We start from the raw sequence: 17,335 nt of genomic DNA, 5'->3' as shown, positions 1-17,335 counted from the left end.
CTATTTTTACACAAAACACGGCCCGAGTTTCGGGCAGGGGGAGGGAAGGAGCCGGGTGGGAAGCGCGGCGGGGCCGGGGGTGTTGCAGGGGTCGGGAAAGCGGCTCCGAGCGGGATGGGAGAGGCTAATTGCGCCAGATGATAATTTCATTTTTGTCATTTCTTCTTTTTCTCCCTGCTTTTCATCTCTGCCCGTCTGGGGCTGGGGAGGACCCGATGAACCCACCCAAATCACGGGCAGACAACACCAAAAGCGAGTCCCGTTTTCCCTCACACCATCCTCCTCCTCCTCCTCCCCGTACACCAGGCTTTTCCTCCGCAAAACTCTCCTTTCCCCAACTCGTGCGCTCGGATTAAAACCCCCAAGCATTTCTGAAATTCCCACGACGAGGCCTATAAGACTCGGAGCGAGATATTGCCATTTTTAACTTTTGCTAGCTGTAATAAACGCATCGCAAACCAAATCTTCCCCCTCCTAAAAGATATTGCGAGAGGGGGAAAGGGCACTCGTGAAGGGACTGATTTTCTTTGAAGGGAAATAGTTTGATTTCCACGGAGAGTTTGGGGATTTTTTAACTTGGAGATATTTTATTTCCTCGTGGAAACGCTGCCGGTGGCAAATGCTTTGAACGGGATTTTTCCACGGGTGCTTTGTGCTGTGTTTAGAGCTCCATTCCCGGGTGTTTTGGGGGCAGATCGGGGAGATTCGGTCTCAGAGTGATATAAAAGAAAGAAATCCACCCTTTTCGCGAGCCGGGGGGGGAACATTCGATGCGGAGCAAAGCTCAGGGTCAGAGATGCGCTCCCACAGCAAAATTAAAAAGAAATGCAGCGAGAAGCAGAGGGGATATTCTGCTCCGGCCTCCTCGGGGATGTAAGCCCCGGGGAAGGTGATTGCTTCCCAAAAAAGGGGATTTTTGGGGAGCTTTCCCCGCTCCCCGAGCAGCCCCCGTGCTCCGCGTTCTGCTCCGCGCGGAGGGAGCAGCGGCCGCCGCCTCCCCGGGCAGCCGGAGCTGCTCCTTCTCCTCCTCCTCAGGGGAAAAACTCCAGAAATAACTGTCCCAACCTCCTCCCACCCCTCCCTGGCTACCTGCCCCCGGCCCGGGGCTTGCCAGGGGCTCTCCCGCGCCTGTCCCGGGCCCGTTTGCACCGGGAACGGGAGGGCCGGTGCTGCCTGAAGGATGATTATGATTTTTTTTTTTTCTCGAAAAGTGGGGAAAAGACAGGAAAGGTGAGGATAGAAAGGTTAAAAAAAAAAAAAAGGAAACCCTGATGTGAAATCCCTCTTGGTCGTACCACAGATGTGACAGGCGCCCCGGAGGCTGCTCACAACTGCTCGCCAATAACTGCGGAGGGAGTTTGGAAACCCGATCGGTGCCTATCTTTCCTTTAAAAGGTATTAAATTATCATTAAAACCTTGAAAAGCGAAGCTAGAAGACGAGGGGCTTGGGGAGGGGGCTGTCCCCTCTCTCTCTTTGCTCCGGGATGCGCCCACAGCCCTGCGGCGAGGCCTGCAGCGGCGTGCGGGGGGACGGGATGGATTTTTATTTTTTTTTTCCCCTTTTCCTTTCTCTTTTCTTTTCCCCAATGTCGGGAGGGATCAGGCGGCAGCAGCCGGCACATCGGCAGCCCTGAGAGCCCAGGCTCCTTCCCCCGTGCCCTCCCACAATGTCAGCACCCCCGCACCGCGCAGCTTTCCACGCGCGGCCCGCGACAAGGTGACAAAGGTTTCAAGCGACTTACCTCGAGTGACAGCTCTGCCGGCGGCACGGCGCTCAAAGAGGTGGCTTTTGGGGGAGAGGGGAGGGAGAAAAGGGGGTCTCTACCCCTCTGGTGTTCTATTTTCCTGCCCCCCACCCGCCGCGTGTGCCCGCGGCACGGCCGGAGCCGAGCGTCAAACTCCGGGCACGGAGCCGCCAAACTCCAGCGCGGATTTATACACACCCCCCTGAAAAAAACCCCAAACGACCCAACACAAACCAACCCACCCTCATCCCTAAAGCAGCTCCGGAGCAGGCGAGGGGTCCGCAGCCCGTTCCCGGCCCCGGCGCGGTGGCGGAGGCAGAAAAGGGCATTTCGCGAGGCAGCGGCAGTTTTCGCCGATTTCTTTTTATTAAAGCACCCCCGAGCCCGTGTTTACATTGCGCAGTATAAACATCCTGCCCGGGCCCGCCGAGCTTAAAAAGAGCGCACGAAGAGGGGGTTTGAGGTGGGTGAAGCTGCGCGCAGCGCGGAGCCGGGGCCGGGCAGCGCCGCGCTTCCCCACGCCACGCGCGGAACCTCCGCGCTGTCCGCACGCCCTTCCCCGGCCCGTGGGGCCCGGTCTGTGCTTTCCAGGGCTGGGAAAAGGGGCAGGGAGGGGATGGAGGAGCCTCATATGGTCACGCGTGGCATAAATCACACACAGACACACGCACAGAGATACACGCGCGGTTCTCTCCGCGGCGGGCAGGGGCGCGGCGTGCAGCCCCCCCGGGTGGGGCAGGGCAGGGCGGCGGGGAAAGGGCTCTTTAAAAGCTGCCCACCAGCGGGGAGCGGCGGCGGAGGGGGCCGGCACGGGGCCGGGAGGGCGGGGGGGAGCGGCTCGGGGCGGGGATCTCCGCTCCGCGCTTACGTCTGTCAAAGGAGCGGCAGACGCCGCTGCGAGAGATAAAGTAGAAGGCGAGCGGCGGGACCGGGGGCAGACTCGACAGCCACCGCGATGGGAAGCAGCTCCCCGCAGCAGCGGCAGCGCCAGCCCAGCTAAAGCCTCCGGAGGGGACGGCGGCGGCCCCGGGAGCCCGGCCCGGCGAGGGGCAGCGGGGCAGGCGCGGGCGGCGGCCCCGGCTCGTCTCTCGCAGCAGCAGCAGCAGCAGCCGAGCTCAGCTCGCTTCCACCCGCCCTCCCATCCCGCCTCCCCCCCCGACCCTCCGCCTCTCGCTCGCCTTCTGCAGCCGCGCTCGGATTTAGGGATAAAGTGGGAGGAGGAGGAGGAGGCAAAAGGGGGGGTGGGGGGTGTCGTCGCTTCCATTTGTTTATCCACGGAGGGGTGAAGTCTCCCGGTGGAAAGCGAAGCCGCCGGGGGGCCGGGAGGACGCCGGAGGGCGGGCGGTGGGTGAGTGGCGAGCCCCCAGCAGCGCGGCCTTTCGCGGGGGCGCTGGGGGGGGCGGCAGGAGGAGGAGGAGGAGGGCCGGGGCTGGGGCTGGCCGCCGCGGACCTGGCCGTAGATGACTGCAGAAGCGCAGCAGGCTCTGTCCTCTCAGCCCCCTCCTCCTCCGGTGCAGAGCAGCTACGGCCCCATGTCCTCCGTGGCTGAGAAGCAGCCGCAGAGCTCGGCCATGGACGCCGCCTCCGCGGGGACCGGCGGCGCGGCCGGCAGCGCCCCGGGCAGCGGCGGGGCCCCGGGCGGCGGCGGCCCCAAGGCGAAGAAGACGAACGCGGGGATCCGGCGGCCGGAGAAGCCGCCTTATTCCTACATCGCCCTCATCGTCATGGCTATCCAGAGCTCTCCCTCCAAACGCCTGACCCTCAGCGAGATCTACCAGTTCTTACAGAGCCGCTTCCCTTTCTTCCGAGGCTCATACCAGGGCTGGAAAAACTCGGTGCGCCACAACCTCTCGCTCAACGAGTGCTTCATCAAGCTGCCCAAGGGCTTGGGACGCCCGGGCAAGGGCCACTACTGGACCATCGACCCGGCCAGCGAGTTCATGTTCGAGGAGGGCTCGTTCCGCCGCCGGCCCCGCGGGTTCCGGAGGAAATGCCAGGCGCTGAAGCCCATGTACAGCATGATGAACGGGCTCAGCTTCAACCACCTCCCCGACAGCTACGGCTTCCAGGGCTCGGCCGGCGGGCTCTCCTGCCCCCCCAACAGCCTCTCCCTCGAAGGGGGCTTGGGGATGATGAACGGGCATTTGTCCAGCAACGTGGAGGGCATGGGCCTGGCGGGACACTCCGTGCCCCACCTGCCTGCCAACGGCGGGCACACCTACATGGGCGGCTGCACCGGCTCCTCGGCCGGGGAATACCCGCACCACGACAGCTCCGTGCCCGCATCCCCGTTGCTCCCCGCCGGCGGCGTGATGGAGCCGCACTCGGTTTACTCCAGCTCGGCCTCGGCGTGGGCGCCCAGCGCCTCGGCCGCCCTCAACACCGGCGCGTCCTACATCAAGCAGCAGCCCCTGTCGCCCTGCAACCCCACGGCCAACCCGCTCTCCTCCAGCCTCTCCACGCATTCCCTGGACCAGCCCTACCTGCACCAGAACAGCCACAACACCGCCGACCTCCAAGGTAAGGCGCGGCCACGCGTGAGGCGCGACCTCGGCCGGGGCTGCGGGCCCCGCCTGGATCCCGGCGGTGCCGCTGCCAGCCGGGATCCCGCTTCGTGGGCGGCTTTAATGCTGCTCCCGAGGGGAAGATGCCTTGTCCTCGCTCCTCGCCTCCTTTCCCGGGGGCAGCCCGTCGGGGCTCTCCCGGCCCGGGGCTCCGCTCTCCGGCCGGGCTCCGCTTTTCCCGGCGGCTCCCTCACGTCCAAAGGCCGGTGGGCTCGGGCAGCGGGGAGCTGCGGGAAGGAGAGGCCGGGAATGCTCCCTTGGGCTCTCCCACCTCCCTCGGCACTTGGAGGGAAAAGGGAGGAATTCCCCATCGCCATCCCACCCCGTGCCACCCCGGCCCTTTCCCCTCCATCAGCTGTGTTTTTCACACATCTCAAGGCCGTGTTTTCCAGGCCCATCACCTCCCTCCATCCGCCGCCCAAACCGAAGCCGGTGGCCTGGATGCCCCAAATCCTCCCGCGACCCAAAACCCCGGCTCGGTCTCGTGCCTGGAGCTGTCGGGGCTGCATTTGCCCTGAGGCTGGACCGGAGATGGTGTTTGGCCGGGAAAAGGCCTCGGAAGGGACGAGGCCAGCGCTGGCTTTCGCTTTGCTGCCCAGATTCCGCTCGGGCTGCGGTGGCTACGGGGTTCTCGTGGCACGGGGAGCCCTGGAACCATGGGCGGCTGATGGGGCAGATTTGGGGGTCCCTGCCCATCACCCCGGGCCTTCGGGGGAGCGGGACTTGCCTGACAGGAACGGCTGCGAAGGCGGAGAACAAACGGGTCAAAAACACAAAGCGAAGCGGGGAAAATGCATCAGCCGGGCCGGGCCGGAGCTGCAGAGCCCGGGCAGAGCCCCAGTCCCGGCCGTGCCGGGGCAGTGCCCACCACGGGCGCCCTCCGGCCCCGGGGCGGTTCCCGGAGCTCAGCGCATCCAGGGCCTCTGGAAAACGGAGCTGGGAATCCGCCCCGAGGAGCCACCGGGCCCGTGCGCGGCCTTCACCGGAACGCTCCGCTTATCACCCAAAGGAGCGGCGGTAGCGCTCCGGGGCAGGGCACCCCCTGCCCAGCGCACCCCCAATCCCGGGGCGCTTTTCCATGCCGAGGTGGCGGAAGGGGCGGCGGGAACAGCCCCGCTCCCGGCGTCTCTCGGCCCCGGCCTCCTCCCGGTCCCACCGCCGCGAACGGAGCTGCCCCGCTCCGCACCCGGCGCATTTTCCGCAAGGGCCGAGGCGGTGGGAAAAGCAGCCGGGGCGAAAGAAAAGAAATCCAAGTGTTGAAAAAAAACCAAAAAACCTTAAACCCAAAGCAAATCCCTTCTGCTCGCAGTGCCCTCGGGCCGGGCAGGGAATCGCCGTCCCCGGGCCGCGGGGCTCTCTCTGCCGCACCTGCCCGCACCCGCGGAGCCCCGATGTGCCAAAACCAGCCCCAAATCCGCGCTCCGAGCGGGCCGGGCGGGCGGGTTGGGTTGTTGGGATTTTTTTTAAACCCCATTCCGAGTTGCTCACCCTCTCCTGATGAACCTCTTCGCACTGCTGACCATCTCTCCCCCGTCCCGCAGGCATCCCGCGGTATCACTCGCAGTCTCCGAGCATGTGCGACAGAAAGGAATTCGTCTTCTCTTTCAACGCCATGGCCTCCTCCTCCATGCATTCGGCGGGCAGCGGCTCCTATTACCACCAACAAGTGACATACCAGGACATCAAGCCGTGCGTTATGTGAGGAGCCGGGCCGGACAAACCCCGCTCCTGGGAGCCGGAGCCGGGCAATGAGCATTCCCCAGGACGCTCCGGGTGCCAGGGGATGTCCCATGTCCCCACGTCCCATATCCCCATGTCCCAGGCTGGCTTTGAGCAGCAGGAACGGACCCGAGCTCCGGGCAGCGCTGAGCATCCCCCAGGACGCTCCGGGTGCCAGGGGGTGTCCCCTGTCCCCTGTCCCATGTCCCAACCTGGCTTTGGGCAGCAGGAACAGACCGGAGCTGGGCGCTGAGCATCCCCCAGGACGCTCCGGGTGCCAGGGGGTGTCCCATGTCCCCTGTCCCCTGTCCCAACCTGGCTTTGGGCAGCAGGAACAGACCCGAGCCGGGCGCTGAGCATCCCCCAGGACGCTCTGGGTGTCTCCCCGAGGACGCTCTGGGTGCCAGGGGATGTCCCATGTCCCCATGTCCCCATGTCCCCATGCCCCCATGTCCCAGTCCGGCTTTGGGCAGCAGGAACGGAGCGGAGCTGCCGGCAGCGAGCTGAGCATCGAGCCCGTGTGTGCCTTCTTCTGCTTGGGGAGGGATGGAGGAGAAAGCAAAAGCAGCCCCCCCGTCCATCCCGAAAGCCCCGGCTGCGAGTTTGGGGTGAGGCTTTGCCAAATGAGGTTTTGATGCTTCTTTAAAAAAACAAAAAAAGAAATTGCAAACTCAGTTTGGGAGTTGGCGGTGAGCGATGCCACCGGCTCGGGCTGAGGGGTTGGAAAAGACCCCGAACTCAAATCCCCTCGGTGCCGTCTCACTTCGAGCCCGGAAAAATACTTTTAAAAATTTTTTTTCCTTCCTTTTTTTAATTTTTTTTTTTTTTTTTTTTTTTTTTGCCGGCCAACACCCAGCGGGCAAAAAAAAAAAATCTCTCAGAGGGATTTTTTGGAACTATGAATTTTGGGTTTTTTTTGCCTGCATAAAGACTGCAGGATCAGACCCTATGCAGAGAGAACAAGGCACTTTGGAAAGAGACAGCCATGCTCATCCTGTTATTTATTCTACAATTCTTTTTGTTGTTGTTGTTGTTGTTGTTGCTAATAATCGAGACACGAATAGTCTCAGTTGATCAGTATTAAATCGGGGAATCTCTGTTGGCAATATTTGCCATATAGATTTGGGTTTTTTTAGTTAACCTTTGTAAATTTGCAAGCGACCGTGGTCTCTGTGTAAAGACAATCCTCCATATGTTTTTATAGAAATATATATATAATGAAGGATTATTCCCCTCCCTCCCCTCTCTATTTTTTTTTCCACCCTGACGTTGTACAGTTCGGTGACACCTATTTTAATTCTTTCTGCACTGTATAAAATTGTAATTACGTGGGTTTGTTTTTTTGATTTTTTCGCCTTTTTTGGTTTTTTTTGTGTACGTTTTGTCCCCAAAGGAAAAAAAAATCCCAAAATAAAACCTGTATGTTATTTGTACATGGGCTTCACGATTGTATGAGCAGCAAATAAACGAGCATGCGGTGTAATTAAGCTTAATTAATGAGGAGTCCGGCCCTGCAAACCCTCGGGCAATGATTCCCCGTCCCGGCACAGACTCAAAATCGACTTTTTAGGGTTTTTTCACCTTGGCGGAGTCCTGGTTGCCAATTTCCCTACTGGGAAATATTTCAATTCAGGCTATTGAAACGCAGAAGGAGGAAAAGCGGCGGTGCTTTTTATTTTTAGCTTTTTATTATTAGGATTATTCCATTTTTTTTTTTTCCCAAGGCTAAAGGCGCTGTTTGACAGCTCTTTGCCTCTCCCTCGAATTCCAGGCGTGAGGCTGCCGGGATGGAGCCCGCGGCTCCTTTTTCCCTCCTCCTCCATCCCGGGAATTTTCTGAGCCGGCAGGAAAATGATTTATTTTCCCGCGTGAAAAAATAAATAAAAATTCATAAAATTGAAGGAAATTTACCCAAATCAACCCAAATTATTAGGAATTAATAAACAGGCAGAAATTAAGCAGATCAACTGCGCCATCTCCGTCGTGCACGGGGCAGTGATAAATCTGCATTTAAATATCGGTATTGTCCTGCGAAATTTTGGGGGGATTTTGGCCAATTCAGGATCCTCCAGTATCCAGAATTTTTTGCTTTAATTCGTGGGCCAATCTGTCTCTATTAATATTCAATATTAACGCCCATAAAAAAGAGATGCAGGCGAATGAATCTGATTATGTGGATGTGGATTTCTGCCTTTAGAGAGGGAAATTTAATCACTGCACACTAATTAGCCCAGCTCTAGAATCAGCTTAATTAAAATCCAAGTTTGCTGTAACAAGGGAGAAATTGATGATATTATTGTAATTAAGGCAAAGCTTTCTTAGAGCTGGGGAGGCCTTTTCAGAGTGGGGTTTTTATTGTTGTTTTGTGGGTTTTTTTTTGAGGAGCGTTGTGGGGTTTTGGGTGTTTTTTTAAAAATTTTGTTAATGTTTTGGGGTTTTTTAAATCTCTGTTTAGATCTCTTTAAGCCAGCAGCAATCTGCCTGCAGCATTATTGGTTTTCCTCATTTTTATGCTTTTCTGGGCTGATCTTTTCCACATCCCTCTCAGAGGTGAGCACGTTGTCTCTATCCTTTTAGGTACAAGCTGAAACCAGAAGGTTTTTTACTCCTGAAAGTAAATATCTGTACTAGGTGTGGCTTCAATAATGGTCCAGGGTTAGGAGCTCAGCTCCTTGCAATGCCACTGTCACTCCCAAGGTTTGTTTTCATCCCTTTGGGTTGATTTTGGGTTGATTTTGGGTCCTGTTTGGCATTTGGTGCTGCTGGAGGCTGGGAAGGGCAGGCAGCACCTTGTGAGGCTCGGGGTTCTGTATCTGCTCCCCACCAAAGCCTGATGTGATTCATTCCTCTCCCTCCCATGGCTTTCCAAACCTGGAAAAACAGAGCGGCTGCATTCCGGGGACGCCACATATTCCTCAAGCCAGTGAGCTCAGTCTAAACAGGAGCTCTCCATCCCAGGGCCCTCCAGCAGCCAGGAGGGACCAAAACCCCCCAGCTCCTCCAAAACCCCCAACTCTCCATCTGCAAAACCACCCCCAGCTCCTGCAAACCCCCCATTTCCACCAAAACCCTCCCCAACTCCTGCAAAACCACCCCCAGCTCCTGCAAACCCCCCATTTCCACCAAAACCCTCCCCAGCTCCTGCAAAACCACCCCCAGCTCCTGCAACCCCCCCCCATTTCCACCAAAACCTTCCCCAACTCCTGCAAAACCACCCCCAGCTCCTGCAAACCCCCCATTTCCACCAAAACCCTCCCCAACTCCTGCAAAACCACCCCCAGCTCCTGCAAACCCCCCCATTTCCAGCAAAACCCTCCCCAACTCCTGCAAAACCACCCCCAGCTCCTGCAAACCCCCCCATTTCCAGCAAAACCCTCCCCAGCTCCTCCTGCAAACCCCCCAGTTCCAGCAAACCCCCCCCAGCTCCTCCAAAACCCCCAACTCTTCATCTGCAAAACCACCCCCAGCTCCTGCAAACCCCCCATTTCCAGGACCCCCCCCCAGCCCCTGCAAACCCCTCAGTTCCAGCAAAAGCCCCCCCAGCTCTTGCAAATCCCCCCCAGCTCTCCATCTGCAAAAGCCCAGCGGGATTTTTCCCAGTATTTTTAGTCCCAGGGGATGGCAAACCCCAAGGCAAAACCCCCCCAACTCTGCATCTGCAAAAGCCCAACGGGGTTTTTCCCAGTATTTTCAGCAAACCCCAGTATTTTTGGGGCAAACCTCAAGCTGTTTTTGCTTTTCCAGGAGTGGTTGGGCTCTGAGAGGAGGTGAGGAGGGATAAACTTGCCCAGAAATGCTGTGGGAGCCCTGGGAGAGCAGTGAGGCAGGGCTTGCTCAGAAATGTGGGATTTGCTGCTGGAAAGGCTCAGATCTGGCTGAGCTCAGCTGCTGGGGCTCAGCTCAGCACCAGCTCCCTGCTCCTCATCCCTCACATCCCAATCCTCAGGGGAAAGAACCCATTTTCTTTTGGGGTTTTGGCATTTCTACTTCAGGAAACAGCTTCTCATTGCTGATGCCCTGTGCAGGCCCAGGAACTTTCTACAGGATTGGAATTGCCCAGGAATTTTCTACAGGGATGGAATTGCTCAGGAATTTTTTTTCCAGGGATGGAATTGCCCAGGAATTTTCTGTAGGGATAAAATTCTGGAGTGTGATGACAAACAGGGCTTGGTGTCTCCAGGCAGGTTGTCCCCTCTGGATCAGGGGACATTGGTGTCCCCACGCTTTGTGCAGGGATTCTGGTGGCAAATTCTGGTGGCAAATCTAAAAGATTCTGGTGCTTCCCTCTGCTCCTCCCAGGATGTTTCCCCCCATCCCTACAAGGCCCCCATGGAGCTGTGTCTGTCACTGTCACCTGCTCGTGTCCCCAGGGGTGTTTGTGAGCCCCACGTGGGGACAGAGCTGGAGGGAGCACAGGGACAGTGCAGGGATCCCAAGGAAGGCCTGGAAGAGGGGATGTGGGGCTGTGAGGGGCACACATTTTTGGGAGGGTCCATTGGGATGATCTGCAGCATTTTTTGGGAGGCAGCATTGGGGTGGGGATGGTTGTCAGGGGTCTCTCAGGGATCCTGGGGGGTTTGGGGGATCCTGGGGGTTCTGGAGGGTCCCAGGGACATTGGATGATCCCAGAGGATTGGAGCATCCTGTGGGAGAATTGGAGGGATCCTGGGGGGCTGAGGGGTCCTGGGGGATATTTTGGATAATCCTGGGTGGGTTTGAGGGATCCTTGGGGGTTTGGAAGATCCCAATGGGTTTGGGTGATCCCAGGGCTGTTTAATGATGCCAGGGGTGCTGGATCCTGGTGGGTTTGGATGATCCTGGGGGGATTTGGATGATCCTGGTGGGTTTGGATGATCCCAGGGGTGTTGGAAGATCCTGGTGGGATTTGGATGATCACAGTGGGTTTTAGATGATCCCCGTGGGTTTGGAGGATCCTGGGGTGCTGGATGATCCCAGGGAGATTTGGATGATCCCGGTGGGATTTGGATGATCCGGGTGGGATCTGGATGGTCCCAGGGGTGTTGGAAGATCCCGGTGATATTCAGATGATCCCAGTGGGATCTGGATGATCCTGGTGGGATTGGATGATCCCGGTGGGATTTGGATGATCCTGGTGGGTTTGGAAGATCCTGGTGGGATTTGGATGATCCCGGTGGGATTTGGATGATCCCAGTGGGATTGGAAGATCCAGTGGGATTGGATGATCCTGGTGGGATTCAGATGATCCCGGTGGGTTTGGATGATCCTGGTGAGTTTGGACGATCCCAGGGAGATCTGGATGATCCTGGAACTGTTGGATTATCCTGGTGGGTTTGGATGATCCCAGTGGGATTGGAAGATTCTGATGATATATCTGGATGATCCCGCTGATATCCGGATGATCCCGGTGGGTTCGGGATGATCCTGGTGATATCCCGATGATCCTGCTGATAAATTCGGATGATCCCGGTGATAAATTCGGATGATCCCAGTGGGTTTGGGATGATCCCAGTGATAAATTTGGATGATCCCGGTGGGTTCAGGATGATCCTGGTGATAAATTCAGATGATTCTGGTGGATTCGGGATGATCCCGGTGATATCCCGATGATCCCGGTGATAAATTCGGATGATCCCGGTGATATCCTGATGATCCTGGTGATAAATTGGGATGATCCTGGTGATATCCTGATGATCCCGGTGATATCCCGGTGATATCCCGATGATCCCGGTGATAAATTGGGATGATCCTGGTGATATCCCGATGATCCCGGTGATGTCCCGGTGATATCCCGATGATATCCCGATGATCCCGGTGATATCCTGATGAGATCCCGATGATCCTGGTGATAAATTGGGATGATCCTGGTGATATCCCGATGATCCCGGTGACGTCCCGATGATATCCCGACGATGGGTTCGGGACGATCCCGGGGGTTTGGGGGGGCGGTGCCGTTCCCGTGGCGGCAGCGCCACCTGGCGGCAGCGAGCGGGAGCGCCGGCCCGCGGCTTCCCCGGAATTTGGCTCCAAGCCCGTCCAGGTAGGGCCGGTTTGGAGCCTTTCCCCACCTGGTGGATGCTAAAAAGCTTCCGGTTTTTCCTTTATTAATTAATTTTTTAAAATCTCTTTTAAAATGTATTTATTTTGTTTTCATTTTTCCCTTCTGACGTCCGCACCTGTGAGGGGGAACATCCCTTTATCTTCACACCAGGTGAAACTCCTTTATGGAGCACTTTGGGATCAAACCCTTTCTCTGCCCAGGTGGGACAGATGGGAATACCTGGCATGGAAAAGCATGGAGTGTTCCATGGATACAGGCACCTGACACAGGATGCTCTCAGATGGGCTGGATTATCCAGATTTACAGAAAAACTTGGAGATTTATCCTGTGGGAACAACACCTGGAATCTTCCCTGGGTATTTGGGATACCAAGGAATGAGTGTGGCACCAAGTTCTTAGCAGCTCTAAAGGCTGAGATCCACAAGAATCAGTAGGCACCTGATTTCTCCCTCAAAACCAAAATATTTGGGATCTGTGCACCTCAGGGGATCGAAGAACAGCTCTTGTCACTTTTGGAAGGGGACTTCAATTTCTGCAATGCTTTTGGGAGGCCACACCTGAACATCTGTTCCCTTTCCAAGCATAACTCCTGCCTGATGCTCTGCAGGAAAAGGCAGCACTGGGATGCTCCTGGGGGCTTTATCCCTGCCAAGGAATCTTTGCACAAGGAATCATCCTCAGGGATCAAACAGGTGGATGAAAGGAGCCCCCTGAGGAGCAGGAGGTGCCCCCAGTGCAGCTCTGCAGCTGGAAGCTGATGTTATTCCTAGAAATTCTCAGGTTGCCTCCACAACTGAGGAAAGGCAAGGGGCTCCCTTGTTTCCTTTAGTAACTTTCCCAGTCAGAATCCAGAAAGGAATTAAAACCAGAATGTTCATATCAGTGATTGGACTGGATGATCCCAGGGGCTCTTTTCCAATCTAAATGATGCTGTGGGTTTATTATTAATAAAACATAACAGAAGGAATAAATCTTATTGAGCTTCTGGCTCAATATCCAAATTTCCATTATCACAGGATGCCCAGAGCAGCTGTGGCTGCCCCTGGATCCCTGGAACTGCCCAAGGCACCCTGGGATGGTGGAAGGTGTCCCTGCCTTGATGAGCTTTGAGGCCCCTTCCAACCCAAACCGTTCCATGAATCAGAGGTTGCTCTGCTTCATCCAACTTCTGATAAATATTCCAACTCCAGTCTTGAAATGAACTAAATTTTTCAGGGGAGCTGCAGATCCTTTGGAAAGTTTCACTGAGGAGTCACTGTGCCATCAACAGGGATTTCCTTTCCTCACACTCTTCTCCAGGTCACCTCAGAGATGTCTGGAACAACACCAGAGAGCAAATGGCAATTCCAGGGGTCAAACCATGGTTAAATCATGGGAAGGGATGTGGGGACACTGGCAGTGCCACTTGGCAGTGAGAACAGGAGCCTGAGCACAGAGCTTCCTTTATTTAAAGCAGCAAAGCTCAAAACCCCTGGAATGGCACAGAAAGTGCAGCTCTGTGGCTCAGCTCAGCTTCAGGCTAATTACTGCAAAAATAAACAAACACACCTGGGAAAGCAGGATGACATGGCCTGGAAAGTTTTGCAGGGACTTTGGGGGTACCAGGAGCTCGTTTGGAGCAGAACTTGCTGCAGCAGTTGTGTGGGGGTGAAGAGAAGTCCCTGCAGAGGGATGGAAACGCCACACTGCAGAGCCTGAGCAGTGCAGGTGCCTGAAACAGCCTGAGATGCCTCTGCAAAAACACAGCTATGGCTCTTGTCTGGATAATTACCCACTCTGAAATCTGAAGGAGTGGTAGCCACGCGTTTGGTAATGCTTACAAATGTGGCAGCTTTCAGCACATGAATGTTTCTCCTTTTCCCTGGCCTTTTTTTGATCCCGTTTCACTGCCCTGTGTTGTTTGCTTTATTCTTAAAGGAGAGGTAAACCTGGCTTGGCTCAAAGCGTGGGATAGGGGGGGTGATAACACATTTGTGTCACTTGGACACCTCTGGAGGTGGCCCATTTGGGGAACAATTTCTGGTTTGTGTCTTGTCTCCCAGAGCAGGAGCTGTGCTTTGTCCCTGGTTCCATGTGCTGTTTGTTCCATGTGCTGGAAAGCTCTGGAGCAGGAGGATCAGTGGGACCAAAGGCTCCAGGTTTCCCCTGGGAGACAAAATGTTGGGAACATCACTTCTGTCACACAGAAAGCCCAACAGGGACTTGGCTGAGGTTTTTTGAGAGCTTTTGCTGAGTTTTTGGCCTGTCCTCCTGTTGTTTTCCAAAGGGTGGGAATCACCAGTCTATCAGGAGCCATCTCTGCCTTCCCATCTGCAAAATGTGGATGCTCCTGGGGCAAAATTCTGGGAAAAAATTCTCTTTGGTGCCTTGTGTCCCAGAGCAGGAGCTGTGCTTTGTCCCTGCCAGGTGCTGGGTACCCTGATGGAAAGTTCTGGAGCAGGAGGATCAGTGGGATTAGAGCCACCCTGATGCTCCAGGTATCAAAATCCTCGTTGGGAACATCACTTACGTCACAAAGAAAAGCCCAACAGAGACTTTGCTGAGGTTTTTTGAGAGCTTTTGCTGAGTTTTTGGCCTGTCCTCCTGTTGTTTTCCAAGGGGTGGGAATGACCAGTTGCCCCCAGTCTATCAGGAGCCATCTCTGCCTTCCCCTCTGTAAAATGGATGCTCCTGGGGCAAAATTCTGGGAAAAAATTCTCTTTGGTGCCTTGTGTCCCAGAGCAGGAGCTGTGCTTTGTCCCTGCCAGGTGCTGGGTACCTTGATGGAAAGTTCTGGAGCAGGAGGACCAGTGGGATTAGAGCCACCCTGATGCTCCAGGTATCAAAATCCTCGTTGGGAATACTGGTTCTGTAATCAAACCCCAAGAGGGGCTTGGTTGAGGTATTTTAGAACTCCTGCTGAGTTTTTGGCCTGTCCTCCTGTTGTTTTCCAAAGGGGTGGGAATGACCAGTTGCCTCCAGTCTATCAGGAGCCATCTCTGCCTTGCCCTCTGTAAAATGTGGATGTTCCTGGGGCTGCAGCAGAGATGGAGCAGAGATAGATCCATATCCTGAACTCATTTCTCCCAGGCGCTTCAGTGGGATGCCCAGCCCAGAACAATGGCAGGATACACGACCCTAAACATTTCTGCAGGGCTTTGAAAGATGAAAAGCAGAGATTTTGCTACCTATGTCAGAGGAGGGCCAGGGAAACGTTCCACGATGTTTATAGCAGCCATCGCGGACATTACACATGGGAACATGGGAAACGCTGCCCTTTTCTGGGAGGCAGATAATCTTGAAGAGATGGCAACCAGGAAATCAAAGCATTTGGTACACAGCAGCCTCCCAGGCAGGGGGGGTTTGCCTCCTGAGGAACGTGGCCATGGGCACAGATGTTTCCTCCAGAGGCAGAAGTGCAGTGAGGGGCTGTTCCTTCGGAGGAACCGGAACGAGAGAAATCCCTGCACACGCTTTTCCTCCTCACCCCTGGGGAGAGAAAACACAGCCCCACTGCTGGATTTTTCAATGGAAATATTTCCCTAAAAGCCGTTTGTTTCTCCCTTTGGAGCAGTAGAAGATGATGAAATTAAAAAAAAAAAAAAAAGCATACACAAAATAAAGACATGACTTGGAGACAGTGTTTAATCGTCCCTTTCCTGAGTTTTTAAATTGGGATAATGGGAGAAAACCTCTGTCCTTCCAGGCTGCTTGTTGGGAGGGGATCAGGGAGATGCTGGACCTGGATGTGAGATGCAGGAAAAAGCCTTGATGGTGAGAGATTTTCTTCTCCCCTTTCTCCTTCCCTGGAAACAAACAGTGTCTGACTCTTGTAACTCAGAGCCTACCCAGCAAGGCAGCTTGTTTACTGTTGTCTTTGGTGGCTTGAAGCTGTGTGGCCTTGTCCCTGTTCCAGGAAATGCATGGACATGGCTGGCTGGAGGAAAACCCTCACGCCTGTGCAGTTTTGGGGTGGCACAGAGCCACCTCAGCCTCATTGTTAGCAGATTCCAGTCTTGCCTCACTGCTCTGTGCCACACACCACGCTGGGACTGATGGCCTCCAACAAAAACCCCTCCAAAGTCACCCTGTTCTCCACTCTGGAGCTGGTGCAGGCTCCATTCACCCCATGCTGGTTTCTCTCTGCATTTCTCCCACAAATGAGGGTAGGGAGAAAGGGAGAATGGTCCTGGGAAGGTCACACCCCTCATGGAACACCGTGGTGGTCACTGCTGATGCCAAACCCAGCCCCAGGGGTTCACTCCAGACCAGCATCTTCCTCCTCTGACCCCTCAAAAAGAGGGGAGAGCAGCAACAGCAGCTCAACAACAGCATCCCAAATGTTTGTGCCATGAAAGGAGCTGGAAAGAATGTGCCTGACCACATGACAGGCGAGGCCATCGGGCTGTGCAGAGAATAGAGAGCCCTCAGCCTGAATTATTGGGAACAAAGTTGGCTCAGGAAAGCATTTCCCATTGTACTGCTGAACGTTTCTGCTCCTCACACAGCTCTGCTGCTGCTGCTAGGCATCACTTCACTTCCTATTGAAAGCAGAGTAGAGATCCATCAGCAGCATTTCAGACTGCTCTGCAGCATCCAAGCACTGCTTAACCACTGTTGAAGATTTTCTGATGAGTCTCAAGCAGTAAAACTGGGCCAGGATGCCCCTGAGATGAGGCACATTTTGTGTCTTTGTGCACAGGTCACAGCTACAGCAGGTACAGAATGAGGAATTATGATTTGAGGAAATATTCTGATCTTTAAATGATGTTCATTCACTCAGAGAATATTTCAGGGTATGGATTTTATGGTTTCATTGTTGGTATCTTGCATAGCCTTGGCCTGGGCCAAAGTAAAACATAAGCAGGCTTTAATTCCTTGAGATTTCCTATAAGACCAGAACCCAAGGATTCAATAAAATCTCCTGCACTTCAGAATTTTGTGGAGTTACAGAAACCCCTCCAGACTCTGCTCCAAGTGATGCCTTCCTGAGCATGCAGAGAGCCTGGAACAATAGCTCTGACACAGGCACACTGCCCCATTCACTTTTTCTGCACAATCTGCTGCTTCCTTTAAGGTCAGCCCACAAGAGCAAATCCACACCATGCAGCTGCAGACACCAGAAGGCCGCGCAGGGCTGTGCCCTGGCCACTCTTGTGTTTCATTAATTTCATTTAATCCAACTGCAGTTTGGCAGCTTTGGCACTGACATGTCTTTTAGCTGGAGAAGAGCAGCACCAAGAGCCCCATCCTGATTTCAGAGAGGGATTTACTGACTGAGATGGCA

At 55.1% G+C, this 17,335-nt stretch overlaps 1 protein-coding gene across 1 annotated transcript; it reads left to right on the top strand.

Annotated features, from left to right (window-relative positions):
- Window positions 1–3,206: 3,206 nt before the first annotated feature.
- Window positions 3,207–6,012, top strand: FOXF1 (forkhead box F1). The gene is made up of 2 exons (XM_036390443.1): window positions 3,207–4,266; window positions 5,852–6,012. Exons 1-2 carry the CDS (start codon window positions 3,207–3,209, stop codon window positions 6,010–6,012), a joined length of 1,221 nt encoding a protein of 406 aa, XP_036246336.1.
- Window positions 6,013–17,335: the final 11,323 nt, after the last annotated feature.

Source organism: Molothrus ater, chromosome 12 (assembly GCF_012460135.2).
Source record: "Molothrus ater isolate BHLD 08-10-18 breed brown headed cowbird chromosome 12, BPBGC_Mater_1.1, whole genome shotgun sequence".
In the NCBI taxonomy this organism is placed as follows: Eukaryota; Metazoa; Chordata; class Aves; order Passeriformes; family Icteridae; genus Molothrus; species Molothrus ater.
The sequence above is the reverse complement of the archived record's forward strand: the minus strand, read 5'-3'. Positions and strand labels throughout refer to the sequence as shown.

Excerpts from the sequence above, each read along its gene's own strand:
- FOXF1 (XM_036390443.1), top strand. The coding sequence starts at position 3,207 with ATGACTGCAGAAGCGCAGCAGGCTCTGTCCTCTCAGCCCCCTCCTCCT. Across the intron at positions 4,267-5,851 it reads CAACACCGCCGACCTCCAAG|GCATCCCGCGGTATCACTCG; the intron begins GTAAGGCGCGGC and ends CCCGTCCCGCAG.